Source organism: Rhinatrema bivittatum, chromosome 1, assembly GCF_901001135.1.
Source record: "Rhinatrema bivittatum chromosome 1, aRhiBiv1.1, whole genome shotgun sequence".
In the NCBI taxonomy this organism is placed as follows: domain Eukaryota; kingdom Metazoa; phylum Chordata; class Amphibia; order Gymnophiona; family Rhinatrematidae; genus Rhinatrema; species Rhinatrema bivittatum.
The window spans coordinates 398793929-398817546 of record NC_042615.1 but is presented as its reverse complement, the minus strand read 5'-3'; the positions used below and the strand labels follow the sequence as shown (position 1 = coordinate 398817546).

The following is a 23618-nucleotide window of genomic DNA, read 5'->3' as shown; positions in this document are numbered from 1 at the left end:
TGAAGAAGGGATGTGATTTCTTCTTCTAGAAAGAAAGTGATCGGTGGAACTCCACGCTGGATGAGGTGGAGAGTCTGACGGGATTGAAAGAAAGTTGAGATGGTAACCTTGAGTTATCACAGACAGGACCCACTGATCTGTGGTGAGCGTGTGCCAGTTGTTGACGAATTGGCCAAGTCAGCCGTCCACTGGTAGATGTGGCAGTGGCAGAAGTGGACATTTGCTCTCTAGTGGGCAGTCAAAAACCTCGAAGTAAGACCAGGCTGTGGAGGAGGCTGCGTCTTCTGAGGCCTAGGCTGGTGAGGTTGAGATTTCTCATATGGTCTGGACGGGCGAGACCGAGTCTGAGGAGGGAAGTATCTGCGTGCCTTGAAGGTGGTTTGTTTAGCCTCCCTTCTGAATGGGCGTTTAGAAGAGGTGGAGAACTCCATGTGTCCAGCCGAGAGTTGCCGCAACGTCTCATTATGATCTTTAAGTTGAGCTACAATCTCTTGAATTTCCTCGCTGAAGAGGTTATCGCCTGTACAGGGGAGGTCCGCCAACCTCTCCTGAACCTCTGAATGCAGATCAGAAAATTTAAGCCAGGCCCACCTCCTAGCACTTATTCCAGCTGCTGACACCCTGGAGACTGTGTCAAAGATATCATAAGCAGAGCGCACCTCATGCTTATCAGCAACTAGACCTTTCTTAAGAATGATATTGCGCTGGTCCTGGAACCGGTCAGGAAGGGAATCAGAAAGATCCTGGAGCTGCTTAAATAGGTTCCTGTTGTATTGCAAGATGTAGAGTTGGTAAGCTGCAATACAGGAAATTAGCATAGCCCCATGGAAGACTCTACGACCAAAAGCGTCAAGGAATTTCTGCTCCTTCCCAGGAGGTGCGGATGAATGAGCCTGGACTGTCCCACCATTCAGCGGACTCGACCACCACTGAATGGTGGGACAGTTGAGTTTTCTGGAAGCCAGGTGCTGCTTGGACTAAATACAAGCAATCAGTCTTACAGTTAACCGGTGGGACTGTTCCTGGATGCTCCCAGTTGCATTGAAGGTGGTCAAGGAGGACCTCATGGGCAGGTATGGACATTTCCTCCTTAGGTGCATCGACAAACTGAAGGACTTCTAAAATTTTGTGTCTGGAGTCTTCTTCAGTCTGGAGAGTGAATGGTATAGTCTCAGACATCTCTTTGATGAAATTTATGAAAGAGAGGTCCTCTGGCAGAGACTTCCTCCTCTCTTCTGGAGGGGAAGGCTCGGATGGGATATCACCGGTGTCTTGGGAATCCGAAGAAACATCAGACCGAGGCTGATTGGGCGCTGGGGATACAACCTATGTTTCTCCATATGGTAAAAATGGTCCTCCTCTGGCCAGAGGAGGTTGGGGCACGGAAGGTATCAGCGGCGGCACCGGCATCGGGGGAGGTTGATGCGGCATCGGTGGCAGAAGCGGTCCCGAAGGGCTCGGTGGTAACACTCCAGAAGGGCCTGGAATTGGGTCCGGCATCGGTGTTCCCTCCTTCTCAGAGGAGAGATAGAATGGGCGTCAATGGACCAGGAGGAATCAGTGTTTTCCTCGGTGCCAAAGGCAGAGCACCGATGAGGGCATTGAGCCTGTCAAATAGCGGTGGGAGCATTGGTGGCATCAGATCTGGTGTCAGAATTGGACTTGGCATCGGTGCCGATGGAACAAAACGTCCATGGAGAACCTGCACCACCACATCTTGAACCATCCGGTTCAATTCCTCATGGAACGCTGGCGTTAAGACCAGGTCCAGAGTGGGAGGCTGGATGGGTGCTGCCGGAATGTCCACCGGTATAGGTGGAGACTCGGCCGCTGCTCCCACCGAGGGCGGGGAACGCCTCGATGTACCCGGCATGGAGGAGGTTTGGGGCTCCTTGGCATGGGCCTTCTTCAACAGTGGCTCGATGGAAGTGGAAGTCTACGCCACCGGTGCACCTGGATCGGACGGCAAGGTCTTCCGATGCCAATGTTTTTCCTGATGATCGCCTTTACTCGTGTCCGGCGCCAAAGAAATAGAAGCCGAAGTCTTCGATGTGGATCGGGAGTCATCGGTATCCAACAGATGTCAGGACTTGGCTGGCGACGGTGTCGATGACTTTGAAGCTTTAGCTGAAGAAAGCTATTTGGAATGAAACAATAAAGCCAACTTTTCCAAACGAGCCCGACCCCCCCCCCCCTTAGGGGTCATTTGGGCATAGTTGGTACATGTATCCACATCATGGGTAGGGCCCAGGCACAGCACAGAAACCTGGTCAGGGTCCGTGATGGACATTGTCCGAGGACAGTCCGGGCACCTATGAAAACCAGTCGCCATCGAAAATTTAGGCTGTGGCACGAGCCTAAAACTTGGAACCGTCGGTAACCGACTGAAAAGTTAGTAAAACTTACCGAACGGTCATGGGTATCGACTGTGTACAAGGGGGACCTGTCAGGAATCCGTGAGAGAGCTCCTCACTCCACGTGGCAAAAGCTGCGCGGAAAAAAAGAGACTAAAGGGGGACCCCTGCTGGATGCAGGGTTGGTGGCATGCTGGGCATGCTCAGTGGTTCTGAAGTCGGTGAAACAATGTGACAAGGCAATAGCTAAAGCCAGAAGAATGCTGGGCTGCATAGAGAGAGGAATATCGAGTAAGAAAAGGGAAGTGATTATCCCCTTGTACAGGTCCTTGGTGAGGCCTCACCTAGAGTACTGTGTTCAGTTCTGGAGACCATATCTCTGAAGGGACAGAGACGGGATGGAGGCGGTCCAGAGAAGGGTGACCAAAAAGGTGGAGGGTCTTCATCAAATGACTTATGAGGAGAGATTGAAGAATCTAAATATGTACACCCTGGAGGAAAGGAGGAGTAGGGGTGATATGATACAGACTTTCAGATACTTGAAAGGTTTTAATGATCCAAAGACAACGACAAACTTTTTCCGTTGCAAAAAAATCAGCAGAACCAGGGGTCACAATTTAAAACTCCAGGGAGGAAGACTCAGAACCAATGTCAGGAAGTATTTCTTCACAGAGAGGGTCGTGGATACCTGGAACACCCTTCCGGAGGAAGTGGTGAAGACCAAAACTGTGAAGGATTTCAAAGGGGCATGGGATAAATACTGTGGATTCATAAAGTCAAGAGGATGTGAATGAAGAGAAGAGGCATGGGGGTAGCTTGCGGGAATGATGGCTACTACCTGGAGATGAATATCCTTATTCAATAATGCGACTCCAACATTGCTCTATGCTTCAACGGCAAGAGGAAATGTGGAAAAAAGGATTTGCATTCACATAAGAGCAAGGGAGTAGCTTGCTTGTTACGGCGGTTACTACCCCAAATCAAAAATACGTGATACTTCACTTTCAACGCAAATCCAGCATAGCTCTCGGCTTCAATAGCAGGGGAGGAAATTTTGACACTTCACACATATCCAGCATAGCCCTCTGCTTCAACGGCAGGGGAGCAAGTCTGATACTTCACTTTCAACGCATAGCCATCATGGCTCTCTGCTTCAATAAGCATAGTGTAGCTGCTTATTGCGGTGGTTAATACCCCTAACTAATTAAGCTATTTCACTTAGATGCAGTTCCAACACTGCTCTCTATATTAATGGCGGGGGTGGAAGGGAAATAGAATAAAAAAAGGTTACTAAGAGCCAAGAGAAACAGATAAGTATGAGAAAAAAAAAAGTACGAAAGCTTGCTGGGCAGACTGGATGGGCCGTTTGGTCTTCTTCGGCCGTCATTTCTATGTTTCTATGCTGCCAGTCAAAGTTCAAGAAACTTTGACAAAAATGTTCCGTGATTGGGCTCCATCCTGATGATGTCACCTATATGTGAGGACTAACATCCTGCTTGTCCTGTGAAAAACATAGAAATGACGGCCGAAAAGGACCAAATGGTCCATCCAGTCTACCCAGCAAGCTTATGGTAGTATCAGCTGCGCCATCCAGGTCTCCCCTATAATGGTAGCATCAGAAGGTGGCATCTGCTGTGGCATACAAGTTACCCCCATACTTAGTTTCCCAAACCATTAAAGTCAGGGCCCTTGATGGTTACTGTCTGACTCCAATTCCCCATTATCTCTTATCTCTTGCCATTAAAACAGAGAGCAATGTTGGAGTTACATCACAAGTTTAAGGTTTATTGGTTAAAGGTAGTAACAATCATATCAGCAAGTTACCCCATGCTTGTTTTCCCACACCTTAAAATTCAATGTCCTTGCTGGCTACTGCCCAAACTAATTCCCCCTACCGTTAAAGCAGAGAGCAATAATGAATTGCATCAAGAGTTTGAAGGCTTATTGGTTAAGGGTATTAACCGCCACACTAGCAAGTTTCCTCCATGTGCTCTTTTCCCAATTTCCATCTTCTAGCCCAGTGGTTCTCAACTTTTTTTCTGTCGGGACACACCTGACAGATGTTTCTCACATGCATGACACACTGACCCATGATAGTCATGGGGCTAGATGTAAAAGTACAGTTTGCATCCACGGGAATCCCCCTGACCCACAATAATGGATGTAAAGCAGAATTATGACATTCCCCATACAACTCACCCTACAAAAAAGATATTCTGGTTCTGGTGTCATCTCAGTCACAGCAACTCAAACTCCTACTTCCAGGCTCAATAGCCCTACTTATGAAAAGACAGCAGTTTACCACCAATGCATGTCCTCTTGAGAAAACACAACAAATAAGACTGATACAAATGCTTACATGCTAGTAAAATATCTCATCTTGGTAACAGAAACAGAACTGACCTAACATACTCCCAGGATATGTAGTAATGCACATAAACTAATCCGCACACAGTTACACCTGTATTATGGAATACATTGAAACAGGAGCAACCCTATCTATGAAAAGGCAACACTACAAATATTAAATCAGGCCCAAAAAACCAATACACCTCTTATTAGGAAAACAGAACTAGCAAGCAGCTATAGATCCCCACACAGAAATAATTGTAAAACTATACTAATAAGCAGAATAAATGTTTCAAAACAGCTATGAACAGAATAACATCCAACAATTAAAAACTCATAAAAACTATTAAAATTCTCTAATCACCAATAAAATATTTCAAAAAAGCAGACATCACATAATATTAATTAATTAAAATGGCAATCAATCAAGAAAAATAAACTTAAAAAGCCACCTTTACTTACCCCCTCCAGCAGCTCTCCTACTCCTCTTCCATGCAGGCTGTAGCACACAGCAAAAGCAGCAGTAGAGGCTAAGCTCTAAACTCATGGTCCTCTTCCTTAAGGCCTATGTCTCTCTCACACACACACACACACACACACACACACACACCCCATACCAGTCATGCCCCCATGACCAGTTTCTGTCTCTCACACACCAATCAACTCCCAAAGAGTCTTTGACACACACACCAGTCACCTTCCTGAACAGTTTCTCTCATGCCATACACACACACACACACACACACACACAGGCTTCCCACTCCCATGTTCTACTTACATATACGGGCTTCAAACTCTCATAATCACTTTCTCTGTCTCTCACTCCCATGCTTGTTCTCTCCACATGCACAGGCTTCTCATTCCCATAATCACTTTCTTTCTCTTTCTCACACACATACAGAGACACACACACCAGTCACCTGAGCTCTCTCATGCATACACACAGGCTTCCCACTCCAATGTTCTCTTTCAGATATACAGGCTTCTCACTCCCATGCTGTGTGTCTCACACACCCAGATTTCTCACTCCCTTGCTCACTCTTCACATGCACAGGCTTCTCATTCCCATAATCACTTTCTTTCTCTCTCACACACACACACACACACACATCAGTCACCTGATCTCTCTCATACACACACACACAGGCTTCCCACTTCCATGTTCTGTCTTACATATACAGGCTTCTCCCTCCCATGCTGTGTCTCGCACACACCCAGGTTTCTAACTCCCATGCTCGCTCTCCACGTGCACAGGCTTCTCATTCCCTGAATCACATTCTCTCTCTCACATTCACACACACCAGTCTCTCTCACACACATCGTCACCTTACCAACCAGTCTCTCTCTCATGCATACACACACACACAGGCTTCCCGCTCCCATGCTCTCTCTCACAATCAGGCTTCTCACTCCCATGCTTTCTTTCATACACACCCCCACACCAGGTTACTCCCATGCTTTCTCACATACCCAAATTTCTCATTTCTATGCTTTTTCTCTCTCACACACACACAGTCACCTCTCTGACTAATGTCTCACACTCTCACAAAGATATCAGTCATCTCCCTGAACAGTCACTTTCATTATCTCTCACATATACACACACATCAGCTCTCTGACCAGTTTCTCTCAATCACGCACATGCTCTTAAATACATTCTCTCACTTACACACAGGCTCTCAAATACATTCTCTCACTTACACACAGGCTCTCAATCACACATACATTCTCTCACTTACACACAGGCTGGCTGGCTGCTTCTCTCTCTCTCTCTCTCTCACTCACTTCCTCTCCCCCCCCCCCCCCGAGCACAAATGGTAGCTGCAACAGCCTCCTCCTCCAGCCCCTGCAGGCCAAGAAGCAAGAATCCTATTGGCCGTGGTAGGCTCATGCTGCTGTCTCCTTTCCCGATTACCAGCTGCTTCGATTGCTCGGGGGCCGATGCTGCTACTTTTTCACGCGGCACGGCTCTTTCTCCTTCCCAAACACCGCACTGTGTATCACTTCCTGTTCCGGGTCACGGGGGGGGGGGGGGGGGAGTGGCAGGCGCGGGAAGAAGAAAAGGCCAGCCACAGGTGCCACAGCTTCTTCTAGCGCCGCTGCCATTCCCGCTGGGCTTGAACATGCTGATAGCCCAGCAACAATGGCAGCAGGGAAGGAAGAGCAACGGGAGAGAGCGGGAGCACGCGACACACCTGCCAGTGCTTGGCGACACACTGGTGCGTCGCAACACACCGGTTGAAAAGCGCTACTCTAGCCTTTAGGGATCCACAGTGTTTATCCCATACCCATTTGAAATCTTTCACCGTTTTCACCACCTCCTCCAGAAGGGCATTCCAGGCATCCATCACCTTCTCTGTGAAGAAATATTTTCTCTCATTAGTTCTGAATTGTTCTTCCTGGAGTTTAATTTTGTGACTCCTAGTTCTACTGATTTCTTTCCAATGGAGGTGGTCTCTTGAATGTGCATCATTAAAACCTTCCAGGTATCTGAAGGTTTGTATCATATCTCCCCTGCACCTCTTCTCCTCTAGGACATACATTTTACCTTCAACCTCTCTCCTCATAAGTCATTTGATGGAGACCTCCCACATTTTTCTCACCCTTCTCTGGAGCTCCTCTATCCCGTTTCTATCCCTTTTGACATATGGTCTCCAGAACTGAACTCAATACTCCAGGTGAGGCCTCACCAAGGGGATCATCATCTCCTTTTTCTTACTGGTTATTCCTCTCTCTATGCAACCCAGCATTCTTCTGGCTTTAGCTATTACCTTCTCACATTGCTTCGCCATCTTCAGATCAGTAGACATTATCTCCCCAAGGTCCCTCTCTTGCTCTGTGCACAACAGCTCTTCACCCCTCATCACATATAGCTCTCTTGGATTACCACATCCCAGATGCATGACACTGCACTTCTTGGCATTGAATCCCAGTTGCCGTATCTTTGACCACTTTCCAGCTTCCTTAAATCACGTCTCATTCTCTCTACTCCTTCCAGCGTTTCCACTCTGTTGCAGATCTTAGTATCATCCGCATATAGACAAACTTTACATTCTATCCCTTCCGTAATGTCACTCACAAAGATGTTGAATAGGACAGGTCCCAATACCGATCCCTGTGGCATTCCACTTAACACCACTCTCTCTTCAGAGTAGGTTCCATTTACCATCACACGCTGTCTTCTATCCATCAACCAGTTTGTAATCCATGCCACCACCTTGGCACTCACTCCCAAGCTTCTCATTTTATTCACAAGCCTCCTATGCAGGACCGTATCAAAAGCTTTGCTTAAATCCAAGTAGATTACATTGAGTGCTCTTCCTTGATCCAATTCTTTAGTCACCCAATCAAAAAAATCAAATTAGATTTGTCTGACAGGATCTTCCCCTGGTGAATCCATGCTGCCTCAGGCCCAGCAATCCTCCTGAATGTAGATAGCTCACTATCTTTTCCTTCAGCAGAGTTTCAATTACTTTTTCCACCTACAAGGAGAGGCTAACCAGCCCAGTCTCCTCTCTGCTTCCATTCTTGTGAAGTGGGACCACCACACCTTTTCTCCACTCACTCAGCACCACTCCCGTTTCCAGTGATCTATTGAATAGTCGTGCAGCGGACTCGCCAAAACATCTGAGCTCCCTCAGTATCCTGGGATGAACCTCATCTGGCCCCATGGCTTTGTCCACTTTCAGTTTTCTTAGCTCTTCCCATAAATTCTCTTCTGTAAACTGTTTCATCTACTCCACACACCCCCCCCTTTCCAATGTCTTGTTAACTAGCGACGGTCCTTCTGCATGGTCTTCTTTAATGAACATTGAACTGAAGTATTTGGTTAATATTTCTGCCATTTCTTCATCTTTCTCCACACATTGATCCTTTTCACCTTTCAATTTCACTATACCACTTTGGACCTCTCTCTGATGTATCTGAAAAATGTTTTGTCACCTTGCTTTACCTCTTTGGCAATCCTTTCTTCTGCCTGACTTTTTGCTTTCTTGATTGCCTTTTCCATCTCCCTCAGTTTCACCAGATATTCTTCCTTGTGTTCCTCTTTTTCGGATCCTTTATATTTCTTGAATGTTCTTTTTGCTTTTATCAGCCATCTCCTTTGAGAACTGGTTAAGTTTCTTATTTCTCTTGCTTTTGTTTACTTTGCTAACATATAGATTAGTTGCCTTTGTAATTTCTCCTTTTAGTTTGGCCCACTTTTGTTCCACCTCTCTCAATCTTCTAGTTCTCCCTCCAGGTATTTCAACAAAGTCCGTATTTTTGAAATTCAAAACTCGGGTCTTTGTGTGACTTCTCCATATCCTATTTGCAGTATCACATATTATTTGATGACTGGTGCTGAGGTGTGTACCTACCCTAACAGAGACATTATCCCTGTTAGTGAGCACTAAATCAACATAAGAACATAAGAAAATGCCATACTGGGTCAGACCAAGAGTCCATCAAGCCCAGCATCCTGTTTCCAACAGTGGCCAATCCAGGCCATAAGAACCTGGCAAGTACCCAAAAACTAAGTCTATTCCATGTAACCATTGCTAATGGCAGTGGCTATTCTCTAAGTGAACTTAATAGCAGGTAATGGATTTCTCCTCCAAGAACTTATCCAATCCTTTTTTAAACACAGCTATACTAACTGCACGAACCACATTCTCTGGCAACAAATTCCAGAGTTTAATTGTGCGTTGAGTAAAAAAGAACTTTCTCCGATTAGTTTTAAATGTGCCCCATGCTAACTTCATGGAGTGCCCCCTAGTCTTTCTACTATCCGAAAGAGTAAATAACAGATTCACATCTAACCGTTCTAGACCTCTCATGATTTTAAACACCTCTATCATATCCCCCATCAGTCGTCTCTTCTCCAAGCTGAAAAGTCCTAACCTTTTTAGTCTTTCCTCATAAGGGAGCTGTTCCATTCCCTTTATCATTTTGGTAGCCCTTCTCTGTACCTTCTCCATCGCAATTATATCTTTTTTGAGATGCGGCGACCAGAATTGTACACAGTATTCAAGGTGCGGTCTCACCATGGAGCGATACAGAGGCATTATGACATTTTCCGTTTTATTCATCATTCCTTTTCTAATAATTCCCAACATTCTGTTTGCTTTTTTGACTGCCGCAGCACACTGCACCGACGATTTCAATGTGTTATCCACTATGACACCTAGATCTCTTTCTTGGGTTGTAGCACCTAATATGGAACCCAACATTGTGTAATTATAGCATGGGTTATTTTTCCCTATATGCATCACCTTGCACTTATCCACATTAAATTTCATCTGCCATTTGGATGCCCAATTTTCCAGTCTCACAAGGTCTTCCTGCAATTTATCACAATCTGCTTGTGATTTAACTACTCTGAACAATTTTGTCTCATCTGCAAATTTGATTATCTCACTCGTCGTATTTCTTTCCAGATCATTTATAAATATATTGAACAGTAAGGGTCCCAATACAGATCCCTGAGGCACTCCACTGTCCACTCCCTTCCACTGAGAAAATTGCCCATTTAATCCTACTCTCTGTTTCCTGACTTTTAGCCAGTTTGCAATCCTCGAAAGGACATCGCCACCTATCCCATGACTTTTTACTTTTCCTAGAAGCCTCTCATGAGGAACTTTGTCAAACGCCTTCTGAAAATCCAAGTATAACTCCCTCCCTCGTGGGATCGATTACCATTTGTTTGAATAGAGCCCCTTACAGGGCATCTGCTCTCTACTTCTGTTAGATTCTGCAGAAGGGATTCTCCAGTCTACGTCCGGCAGATTAAAATATCCAACAATCAACACTTCTCTTTTCTTTCGGATGGCTTCAACCAGATCTCTCTCTAGTTCTTCCATTTGAGTTGGAGACCTGTAAACCATTCCAGTAAAACTATATTTATTTTTTTTAAAGGACGGCCCATAATGCTGCTTCTCTACCTTACCTTCCTTGCAGTTCACTTGTGAGTCTTTCACAAGACTCACCAGGTAAAAGGTTCACTACTGGAACCATTATTACAATTTGTTGAACTTTTTTTTGACCTTATTCATGTCTTGTTAACCACATTCCAGTCATCTTCTGCTGCAAGGAGTGCAGGGCCTCTGGAAGTTGGGGTTGTGGAAACTGAAGCTTGGATAGCTCATGCAGTGACCTCTGGAGTCCTCTTCCGAGGGCTGCTAGGTAAGGTATGCAGATGAGTCTTCTGGTCCTCTTCTGCTGCGAGTGCGGGCCTCTGGATGCTGGGGCTCTGGAGACTGAAGCCTGGATAGCTTGCGGTGACTTCTGGAGTCTTCTCCCAGGAGTTACTGGCCTTGGAAAAATGGAGGCACAACAATGGTTTGACCGAAATGAAACACAAAAATGACTTTAGGGAGAAACCTAGGATGAGTATGGAGAACCACGGTACTGTGAAAAGACTGCAAGCATGAAGAATATGAAACTAATTCTTGCAGCTCAATAACTCCTCAAGCCAAAGTAATAACGACTACAAACACTGCTTTCCATGTAAGAAACTTTAAGGAAGCTGACTCCAGAAGCTCATAGAGAGGCTTCATCAGCAGTGCTAAGAAGATACTGAAATCCCATGGCACAGGTGATTTTGTAAGCAGAGACTTTGTAAGATAAAGCCCTTCATGAATTTTGATGTGAAAGGGAGATAGGTTTGACATCTACTTGAGGGTGATAAGCCACAATGGCACTAAGATGCACTTTGACTGATGATATACTGAGACCCATTGAGGAGAGGGAGAACAAGCAGATCTTCTGGAGTACAGGCAAGTTAATTTAAAGAGCCTGCATGACACCAAAATCAGACATGCTTCCATTAAAGCCATATGCTCTTCTGGTAAATAGCTCGCTGGCAGACATCAAGATATCAACATCAACTCCCTCCTCACATCCCTGCAACTAGCCCTCAACTCGTCCAAAACCGAGCTCATACTAATCCACAACCATCAGACCCTCAAATCCATTCCCACCAATGACCCTATGGCCCTCTCTCTCACATCACAACCCTCAGTTCGGAACCTCGGCGTCCTAATCGACCCACTACTGAACCTAAAAAAGCACATTAGCTCTGTACTCAAAGGTGGCTTTTATAAACTCAACATCATAAAAAAGCTCAAGCCGCTACTCCACACGCATGACCTCAAAACCGTCATCCAAGCCACTATGTCATCCAAGCTAGACTACTGTAATTCGCTCTACCTTGGTCTCCCCTACTCCACCATTAAACCCCTACAGATCCTCCAAAATGCTACGGCAAGGCTAATTAGCAACGCTAGAAAAACAGACCATATAACCCCCATCCTAAAAGACCTACATTGGCTTCCTATCCCATCACGCCTACTCTTCAAAGCACTCACCATCATACATAAAGCTATATATAATGATAACTCCACCTGGCTCAGTGAACCTTTCAGCCTCACTCAATCTGCCCGCCCCACCAGAACAAACCATAAATTCACCCTACAAGTCCCACCCCTTAAAAGGGCCCGACTTACCTCAACCAGAGACTGTGCCCTCTCAATTGCAGGCCCAACCCAATGGAATGCTCTGCCCTCAAACCTCCGCCTTGAATCATGCCCAAATAAATTCCGTAAAATGCTAAAAACCTGGCTTTTCCACCAAGCCTTTCCTGACTAACCTTGCTCCTATCCTCCTCTCTCCCTGCGTCCCCTGTAACCTTTTTGCCCCCCCCCCCCCCTGTAAATAGTATCCCTCCTATACCCCCCCACCCCTCCCTGTGTATATAGCTCCCTCCCTACACCCCCCCTTCCCCCCCCCTTTTTTTTTTAACTATTGCCTCGGGCTCCCTGTTAGAGCCCTCCTAATTCTTGTTTATGCTGTTATGCTGTTGTTATCCACACCCACATCCCTGTTCTATGTATTTTCTACCTGCTGTTATAATGTAAACCGATATGATGTGTATTTTAATGTCGGTATAGAAAATCTGTTAAATAAATAAATAAAATATCCTCAACTTCCTTGGATATTATCGAGCACTCAATATTCAATGCACTCAGGTGGAGGGAGAGGAGGCTTGGATGACATAGATGACACCCCATCCTGGGTAGGTAGGGCCAGGTTGGATCCCATAGAAATTGACAGACTGACAATTTGATGAGGTAGCAGAATCATACTTGGCTAAGCTAAGCCAGGGCAATGTTTGGTTGTAAACAACGCTGAATAGATTGATTTGCAGAATATCTATATATCTATATCTATATATCTATCTATATATATAGATATATATAGACATAGCTTTAAATATAGATAAAATATAGATATAAATATAAATAAGACTGCCTGGTCCTTGAGTACCTTCTGCTACATCCTCCCACCATTGGAAGTGGCGGAAACGTGCAAGAATAAAAACCCCAAATTTACTAATATACGTGCAGCAAAATGGATTCTCTGACTTCAATGGAGAGGTGAACCATATTTCAGAGTGACAAAGAAATGCTGAATTTCTAACTAGTTGGAAGTTGTGACAATTATCTGATTGCTAAACATACACTGTTTACTTGGGCCACTGATAACAGAAGTCTCGTCTTAGCAAACAGCAGAGAGCACAAGCAAGTCTGTACCTACATGCTGAGTCCTTCAAAAAGTGGCTCAGAAAGATATTACAGGTCAGGTGTGTATGTGTAAAAATAGATCCAACCCTATCAGCATGGCTCAGTTCTGACTGGAGATGGGACCCTCCAATTAAAAAGGGGCTTTGTCAGATAGGCCAGCCCTGTCAAAAGACCTGGTCAGCTCTCTGTGTCGCGCCTGATGGTCAAGCTGGGGAGGTTTCAAGAAGTCTATGTGAAGAAGGACCCAATCAGAACTGGACTCATGTCAATAAATTAATATGCATTAAGCCTCTGAATATGCATGCACTGGCTTTTAAAATTTCTGGGGGAAAAGGGCTCACCAACAAGAAGTCATTGTATCCGGAATCATATTTGCTGGGGGTCTTCCCAAGGAACTAGGCAACTCCTCTGCCCTCCACAGCTGCTTCAGAGACAGAGGCTGCATCTGGAACTGTCTCTTCTCTCATGGCTCAGAGACCAAGGATGGGTTAGCAAGTTAGGAGTGTTTCAAAGTATGAGCAAGTTGCAGCCAAGATGATGTGTTAATTTCTTATTATTCATATCTGCTAAGCTAATTATCAGAAGTGTATTCTATGCTAAAGATTTATTATAAGTTTCTTGTCTAGCATAAGATGTTATTTTGCTATAAGTGGTAAATCTGAATATCTGAAAATAAAGCCATATGATCTAAGACAAACAGGTGTCCTTTTCTGGGCCTTTTGTATTGCATATAAGGGAGATAAGGGGTATACTTCAGTAACGCTGCCTCCCTCCAAGAGAACAGGAAAAATAAAAGGGGGGGGGGGAGGGATTAAAGTGGGCTATGCCCACAGGCTGCAGAATACCTTTATCTTGCTTACAAACACATACAGCAGATCTGCATCTTACTTGAGCAGAAAAAAAAGCCAGAGCATATCTGAATTTTCTTTGAAGAAGGAAGCAAAGTTTGTCAGCTATCCTGTTTTCTGACACAAATAGGTCTATTTATAGTTGACACTTTGGCCACTATAGACCACTCATGAAGATGAAAAACTTCTGAGGTGATCTGCCAAGGTGTTGGAGACTACAGGAAGGTAAGTTCCTAGAAGAAAAGATCCACTCCCAAATTCTCCTGGTAGAGGGTCCAGGACCCTGAACCCACCTTGCTTGTTTATATAGATCACTGTCACTTGGCTATTGGTTTGAATAAGAATTCTTTCCCTAAAAATGAGAGAATGCCCCATTTGCATAGTTAATGACTTGTAGTTCTAAGAGGTTGATCTGAAACAGATGTTCCATTGTTGACCAAGTCCCCTGAGTTTGCAAGAAGTTTGTATGAGTGATCCACCTTCTGGTGAATGCATCCGTCACCAGCATCACCTGATGAGGTAAAACTCAAAGAGAGGAACCTACTTCCAAGTCTATTGGTTTCATCCACCAATGGAGGGACAGTTTCATCTCCAGGGTTATCCATATGGAATGTGACAAGAGCTGACACACCTTATTTCTCTGGGAGCAGAGGCTCCACTGGAGTGCCCTCATGTTCAGGCAAGTCATGGGCACCACATGCACCACCACAGCGATGTGCCCAAGGACAACAGAATTATCCTATCCAACAAAATGAAAGCTTTATCCTCTGAGTCTATCCACGCTCCAATGATTGATTCTCTGGACGAGATTCAATTTGATGAAATAGACTATGAAATCTAATGATTGAAGGAGATGGAATGTCTTCTTAGGAGTCTAGCATCCCAGCTTAAGAATGTCCTGTCACTAGCCAGTCATCTAGGTACGGGAACATCTACTTCCCTTGATGACGAAGAGGTGCTGTTGCTACTGCCAGGCATTTTGTAAAGACCCTTAAGACAGTTAAGATGCCAAAGGGGAGAACCTGGACGTAAGAAAATAGTGTAAACAGAAACCCCTGTTACATTATTTGTGAGGGTCATATGTGGAGATATGTTTCTACCTCGAGACAAAGTTGGGTGAATGAGATGGATCTGGATTGAAGGATAAACATTGGTGAAGTGCTGGGATCTAGGAGAAGCACCAACAGTAAACAGAGTCCACAATTTTGACAACCTAGTAGTCCTTGATGACATTTCTCCAATCATCATGGAATAGCTGAATCCTTCTGTCTACTGGAATGGTCAAGACCTGAGGATCAGGGCTCATCAAAATCTAGGTCCCAGTTTGGGCTCAGACTGCTGTGGCATCTTGGGCTGACATTTCTCATGTGGGCATTCTCGGGCCTGAAGCTGCTGTTCTGTCAGTGCAGGTGTAGCATGATAATGCTGAAATTGGTGGAAGGGGTCTCACTGAAAAAAAGGATGGTTTCATTGCAAAGTAAGGACACCTAGAGGAAGGAGGCTGGTTAGTTCCTGCTGACAATCACTGAATGGCCACATGCTGGTCCTTAATCTGAGCAGCAGTTTCTCTGACCATGTTCCTAGAACACAGGACATAAGCAAACTTGTCATAAATGTCTTCCCGCAAACTGCTTGCTCTCAATCATGCCATCCAGCATACCCCAAATGTTTGCTGCTGAATATCTTGCTGTGGTGAGAAAGGACTCATACACTGACCAGATGAGATGCCACTAGCATTCTCCTGCATACAGAATAGCTTGCTGATAACCCTCCTGCTCTTTGACCAGAGACTACACAAGAGGCTTCAGCTTGTCAATGCAGTCGTGTAAGTATTGTACCATATAGAGTTAGTGAGCTGCACTGTGGGCATTTAGCATCAAGCATTAGAAGACTTTCTGAAATTGTCCTAAGGTCCTTTCATCAGAATATGCTGGAAAAAAATTCTGTTCTTTATGGCACACTTCAACGTTGACTCTACCACCACAGATTGGCATAGCAGTTGAACTATGCCAAAACATTGAGCCTGTAGTACTCTGTATATAAGATCCAGCTTCCTGACTACTTTGGGGGGGGGGGGGGGAGAGGGGGGAGTTCGGCACAGGAAGTAGAATTATCCCATATTCTTATTTGCAGCTCACACAGAATTTGATGAACTGGGATTACTGCTGGCTTGGAAACTGTTCCCAGAATTTGAAGTAGGACAAAGATCTCGGGCAGAGATCCTTATCCCTCCAGACATTGACACAGATGGCTTTATCTAATTTGTTCAGTGACCAGGTCAGGTAAAGAGCTGGGATCACTGTAGACCCTTCTTCAGAACTAAATGGTGGAAGATGCTAATCCATGACCCCTTGAAGATGATGGCAAATGGGGCGGAGACCTCAGAATTGGCCATGCCCCTTATTTCATCAACTGAATGCTGGCTGAACTCCTATGCAGAAGAGGATGGCCTGCCTGATAGAGGTTGTGCTAGCTTCCATCACTGGGATTTCTGATGGCAGTTCATGTGGTGTACAAATAGGAGGGAGACCCGTATGTGAGAACAAATCAGACATCCTGAACAGAAGAGGCTATAGGATGCCTTCTCACTGGCCACCAAAGAGATAAAAGCAAGCCTGTGTCCCCTGGGCCAGAGTTAGAGAAGAGAATCATCCTCTTCTAAGATCAGTATATCATTGTTTTGAGAAGCGTGCACCATACGCCAGGTGGCGGCCTCCCCCTGGGCTACCTGCATTAGAGGGGGGGTCACATAGAGACTAATGACACACTACAGCAGATAGAATCCGGAGTTTACAAATGCAATGGGAGAGACCCAGGCTAACTGCTCCTGGCCGATTCTAACTGGGCCCTGGAAGGCCTGGAATCTAGAAACAGGAGGTGAGAGAGATAAGGGTTCCAAAAAGGAAGAGGATAGCTCTGAAGAGTCCCTTTTTGAGACCAAATGGCACCTGGATTACAACTAGCATTGATCGCATTGGTGGCTTCTGTGCACAGTGCACAGACAGCATCAAATGCCAGTGTGTGAAAGGCAGCAGGGACTGTTTCAGCAACATAAATGTCTCCCGCACCACTGGTGCTGAATGGCTCTTCTTTGGCATAGATAAGCCCCGAGAGGAAAATAAGACTTGGGAGTGCACAGGTTCCTGTGTTCAGTGTTTCCAATGTTTAACCCTTGGGTTATGATTGATCTGGAGTCTGGTCCCATAGTTGGGGAGCTCTGCCAGAGAAGCTTTTACTTGACTTAGAACGAAGGAAGTCTAAGGAGACCCTGCCTCTTTACCAGCTTGCAGAGCTCTTCCATCTTCCATGCCAAGTTCCACTGATATCCAACCACAGTCATAGCAAGTAGCAGAGTCATAGTCAGGTCCCAGGCACATGCAGCAGATGCTGTGGCCATCAGTGATGGACATCTTACAGTCACAGATGCAGTCCTAGAAGCTACTAGGAGTAGCCTTCTTGGAACTGGACATCCTAATACCTTCTTTCTTTATTCTTTTTTTTTTTAATATAGCAATGAAAAGTGCCATTGAGGGGCTGCAAATGTGGTATATGAATGAGCAAACAAAAAGACTGCAAGTAATTGAAACAAAATAAATAGAGAAACAGAATACACATCTGTGCAAGAGCTTTGTCAAAAAAAAGAGTGGGGGTGCTTATAAGGCAGCACATGCATGGAAATTCTTGTACTTGCTTAGTATTTTATTTTTATTTATGTAAAAGCATTTAATTACCTGCTCCTCCAAAGTTCAGGGTGGGTACAATAAAAAATTAATAAAAACAAAAACAAGCAAATACCTGTGTGAGATCTAAAACTTGAAGCCATCCTTAACGCAAATAAACTGCAAGGTGGAGAAAACAAACTGGAGGGAGAATTTATTAATGGAAAGCTTCAATAAAAAGTTGGTTTTAAATGATTTCTTGAATAGCTTTGAGTCTTGCATGAGCCATAAAGAAACAGAGAGAATTCCACAAAATAGGGCATATATAGAAAAAGCATGCTCATGTGTGGAGGCTAAACCAGCAGCTTTTGAAGAGGAGACATCGAGGAAAAACTGACTAGAGGATTGAAGAGTCCGGGCTGGAGTGTGAATGTGCAGAATAGCGCTAATCCAAGGAGAATTCAGATTATAGAGCAGACTGTGAATGGACACAGCAATTTTATATTTAATGCGAGCAGTGATGGTAGCCAGTGCATTTTTTTTTAAATTTTAAGACAGGTGTAATATGATTATGAATGGAAGTACCTGTGAGCAGACAAGCAGCAGAATTTAGAATTATTTGTAATGAACAGAGAGACTACCCAGTTAACATCTAGGAGGTTTATCCTAACCCTCTCTAACTAGGAAAATAAGAAAAAAGCCCCCGGTACTGAATGACCCCCCCATCACTTTTAAGATTACTCAACTCGATGGTTACAAATATAAATTTGCAAACAGAAAAATTTCTCCCAATTTCTTGACACTGTCAGCTCCTGTTAAAGTTGGAGAAACATTATCAATGGACATTCTATAATGTTGCTACAAACTTGGCTTTCAATTTTGTTAAACCTTTAGCAGCCTTTTTACAGTAATATTAACACATTAAGAAGCCGATGCAATACAGTGCACTCAGCCGAGCATTAACTTGCAGTCAGACACAGGTAGAATAGGCGCTAATCAATCCCCTAATGCAATAAGGGGATTAGCGCATATTCAACGAGCGTCTAACACGGAGTGAATCTAATAGCGCTCTTCACATGCAAATGCATATGAATGAGGCTATTAGGCATTCCCTCCAGATGCCAAAAAAAAAAAAAATGTGCGTCTCGGACGTACATTTAACTGTCATCTATTAACACCTGCCTGGAGCAAACGTTAATAGTTGTGCGCATCAAAAACAAGTACAGAAAAGCAGAAAAAACTGCTTTTCTGTATTGCCTCCTACTTAATATCGTTGTGATATTAAGTAGGATGAAAAATAAAAGAAAAAAAGTTAAAAAAAAAAAACAAACAGTCGGATTCAGGAAACTGATGATCGACCGACAAGAGTACGCTTCCTGAACCTTCGGCATCTGTTTTCCTTACCGGCAGACAACCATCACGAAAACAGATGCAGAATTTATCGGCGTCTGTTTTCCTGACCGGCGGACAGCCGAGTCACGAAAACAGGTGCCGATAAACCCAACGTCAATTTTCGTGACTGCTGTCCGCCGGTAAGGAAAACAGATGCCAGGTCTATCGGCATTGGTTTTCGTGACGGCCGTCTGCGGTCAGGAAAAACAATGCTGATAAATTCGGCGTCTGTTTTCCTTGCTGGCAAATGGCCGAATCACGAAAACCGATTAGGTTTTTGTTAGTAAGGAGGCACTAGGGTTGCGCAAGCTAACGCATCCCCCCCTAATTTAAATATTGCATGGCACCCCCAAGGGGGGCACGTTAAGAGAGCAGGCACTAACTGTTCAGCGCCCAGTTTCTACGCAAATTTATTGCATCGGCCCCTAACTCTTCAGAACCTTAAAAGAATAGTCCAGTGTAGCCCAGGAAATCAACCAGTACAAGAAATGCTATGTGAGCAGTGGTATTTCTTACTCCAGAAACACCAGATTAACTCTAAATTCAGAACACTTATCATGCCTAAAATAGGACTTTCACTGCAGATTAAAGAAAAAGTCTTAGAAAATAAATTAAAAACCCGGAGAAATAAAGACTTACAAATCAGAAATTCTTAGATATTGTAAGGCATGTGCCAAGCATTTATTATACCATCCCAGATTTCTGATTTTAATCTATCCTTCCATTCCGCCTCTTCTGATATCTCTTGCACTTGCCAGATCTAATATGCTACTGACACCGTGTAACTCTCTAAACATTTGTTTCAGGTTAAGTCATCACAGCTAAATCTTACTCACTTGATTTCAGGAGTTACTATTTCTGATGCTAGACTGTCAGAAGATTCTTGATTACCCAATGCCATCAGTCCTGTTAAATAAAACAAAATATATATTGTACATATCAAAAAAGTATGCATATCCAGTATTCATCTTAACTCAGACTAAAACATGAATCACTACATAATTAAACTCTACTCAGTGACTTAAACAAAAAAACCTATTTTAGGGAAAATGCTCTTTAAACTCCTATGCTAGGGAAAAGAGAAAAACCAGGTAAAGTCATCTAAAACAAAAAAAAATTACTTGCCTAACACACATCTCTTAGTATCACAATCCACTGGACCAGATAGGCAGAGCACCACCTGCTGAAGTGAGATCATCACCACTTGCTCAGCTTTCTCACAAACTTGTCAGACTTTATTTAAACATTTCTGTGAAGAACAAATAGGTAAAAGCCACCAGAGCCTTGTATACTGCCCTCATTTCAAGAATATTCATGTTCAGGTCCTTTACTGGAAGAGACTTGAGGGCCTGGAGCAACAGCTCCTAAAATGTGGTTCCCTACCACAGCTAGCTTGCATCCAGAAGGTGTGTTCTCAAGGACATACACTTGAGAAAATCCTCTAGGAGTAGTTCTTCAATAAAGTTATCAGAGTCTACATACTCAGAAAACTTTAACCGGCTATATTCTTTGACTATAGCCTATTAGGTAACGATCACATGAAACAAATGTCAGCCCTTTGCGTTGGATCCCCCTTTCTCCCCAAAGGCTGCCCAAGAGTTGCAAAATATTGAAGGACTATATGCCTGAAAAGCCTCCCTCCCTCTCCCCCCCTAATTGTAAAACAGAAAGATTATGAACACCCCCTGTAGAAGTCCATCAACCCAATCCAACCCTTCCTCCCCCACGTGGAACACTCCCAAGCCCTTATCGCAGCAAGGAGAGCTCAGAGCAATCATCCAGCTCTTGGCAGCCCCAGTGCTGCTGTCAAGGCAATACTCTGATGGCAACTATAGACATACCAGGAGGTGGATGATTGTTCTAAGTTCCCAGCTACAGTAAGGGTTTTGAGGTTCCGAGTGGCGTTGGAATGGTCAAGTTGGGTTGATGTGTGTGTGTGTGTGTGGGGGGGGGGGCAGAGCATGGGCTTTCATTATTCTATTTTTACTATTGTAAGGGGAGAGGGCAGGAGCTTTTCATGTCTACAGGCCAGCAACATTTTGCAACTATCTGGAGGATTTTGTTTGGGGGGGTGGGAAGGAAATCGGCTGCAAATGACTGACATCTTGTTTCACTGGGATGGGGGTGATAGGGGATTGGGTCAGCAGGCTTGCTCATTTATTTTTTATCATTGCTGCTGCTGTTAGAACATTACTTAACCTTGCTCATAGTCATGTCCTGAGTTAGCCTATACTATTCAACATTTATCTCCTTCCTCTATGCCATATCTTATCTTCCCTCAATTTACAGTTAAAACAATTTACACAGACGACATACAATTTCTAGTTCCCTACAAGACATCCTGGTCAGCTACTCTATCCATGGTCTCATTTTACCTATCCACTATCAACTCTTGGCTCTCCCATAATCGTCTAAAACTAAATCCGTCTAAAACCGAGATTGTTCATTTAACATCCATTTCAGATTCTTCAATTGGTCCACCTTCACATCTGATAACAAATGGTATATCAATCCCAATAACGCATCACGCTACAACTTAGGAGTCATTATAAATACAAACCTTTCAATGAAACAACATATTTCCTCTCTGACAAAAAAATCATTCTATAAACTACAACTCTTAAAACGTCTTCGCCCTCACCTCTTTCATCGTGGTTTCAGAACTGTTCTTCAGTCTCTAATTTTTTCTAGCCTAGACTACTGTAATGCTCTTTATTTAGGTCTACCCGATTCTTCACTATACCCTTTACAGTTAGTTCAAAATAGTGCAGCCCTTATTCTATCCGGTATCTCACTCCGAAATCACATTACCCCCACCTTATAATCCTTCCACTGGTTACCCATAAAATTTAGAATAAAGTACAAAGTACTTACTATAATTCATGGTCTAATACATAATTCTTCTTCCACTTGGCTTTGCTCCCTACTCCGTATCTATAAACCCACACAACATTTAAGATCATTAACACAAAACTTACTCGACAAGCAAGATTAGAAATCACCAGAAAAAGAGTGCTCTCAGTAGCAGGACCCTCACTCTGGAACTCTCTACCAAATCCCATCCGTTTAATATTAAATCCACTTCACTTTAAAAAAATTCCTCAAAACATATCTTTTTCAACTTGCATTTAACATTCCATCAATTCACCCAACCATCACTACTCAACTCACATCCACCCCTTCTGCTTCCTCATATTTTTCACTTGATTCACTCTAACCCTGTTTTCTCCAGAGAATTCTTCTTCTCTTTATTTTCCCTTGACCCCCCCCCTCTCTTTTCCTACCCCCTCTTTTTTATTCAAGGCATAATTCTTTTGTTGTAAATTTTATGTTAAAATTAGCTACCTAGATAGCTATATACCATTTTATGTATTTTTTTCCTTAATCTATTTTATTTCGTTGATTTTATACTTCTCTGTAAACCGTTTTGACAAAATTTTATTTTTAAAAGCAGTATATAAATACTTTTAAATAAATAAAATAAATAAATAAACTTATTCAGCTAACTCCAAATATCAGAGATAGCTGGATAAGTTTTTCAACTAACTCTGCCCTAGAATACACCTAAAATGCCTTTCACTCACACATATACATTTTATTCAGATAACTGCCAATATTCAAAACTCTGCATTTTTCCAGAGAATAAAAAATTCTGCGGTCCATATTCTGCCACTATCTCACTGAGCAAGTTAGCTAATAAACGTATCCAGCTAACTAGGCCAAGATATTGTGCGACGCAGCTGCACTGCTGAATATATGTGGCTAACTAATAGCTAGCTGGATAAGTTTATCCTGCTAGCTTTAGACCAGCTGAATAGCAGATCTAACTAATCTGGCTAATTTAGCTGGATAAAACTGAATATTGGCACTTACCTGACTAACGCATCATTCATTAAAATGCGTTATGGCATTAACGCCATAATGCATGCGAAAAGTATAGCATTCGCATGGCGCGAATGCTAATTTTTGAGGGGGATGGGATCGGGGGAGAAATTTGGGTGGGATTTAGTTAAATTAGGGGCAATATCGCATGGTTTTATCACCAGAAATAACTACATCTTTTCCCTGGCATTAAGCTGTGCCATATGCCCGAAATGGCCATAATGCAATTCGCCACACATTTTTTGAATTGCATTTTGGCATTTCTGGGCTTGGGGAGGGAGAGCGAGGGGGTGTGTGTGTGTGTGTGTGTGTGTGTGGTGGGGGGAGGAAAGCAAGAGAGAGAGCGAGAGCTTGCCGCTGGGGAGGGCCTCACTGTGTGCACCTACTTATCTCTCTATAGGAGGGCCACCTAATAGGTCGAGGTGAGGTGTTCGTGGTGTTTAGGGGCCAGTTTCGCATGTAGAGTGAGACGTACAAACAGCACAGTACATCTTGGTGAAGATTTGGTGTCATTTGGAGTGAGGAAAGTCTCACAAAGATTAAATTTTGTACTATGTTATCTCACCCTAG

At 43.8% G+C, this 23618-nt stretch overlaps 1 protein-coding gene across 5 annotated transcripts in view; it reads right to left on the bottom strand.

Moving 5' to 3' along the window:
- HOOK3 (hook microtubule tethering protein 3) overlaps window positions 1-23618 on the bottom strand; it is a 1188278-nt gene that overhangs the window by 506490 nt on the left and 658170 nt on the right. For all 5 annotated transcript variants that reach the window (XM_029601894.1, XM_029601878.1, XM_029601884.1 and 2 more), the window contains exon 14: window positions 20003-20072. In XM_029601894.1, the coding sequence (XP_029457754.1) occupies window positions 20003-20072 (70 nt within the window). The remainder of the gene's footprint in view (window positions 1-20002; window positions 20073-23618) is intronic.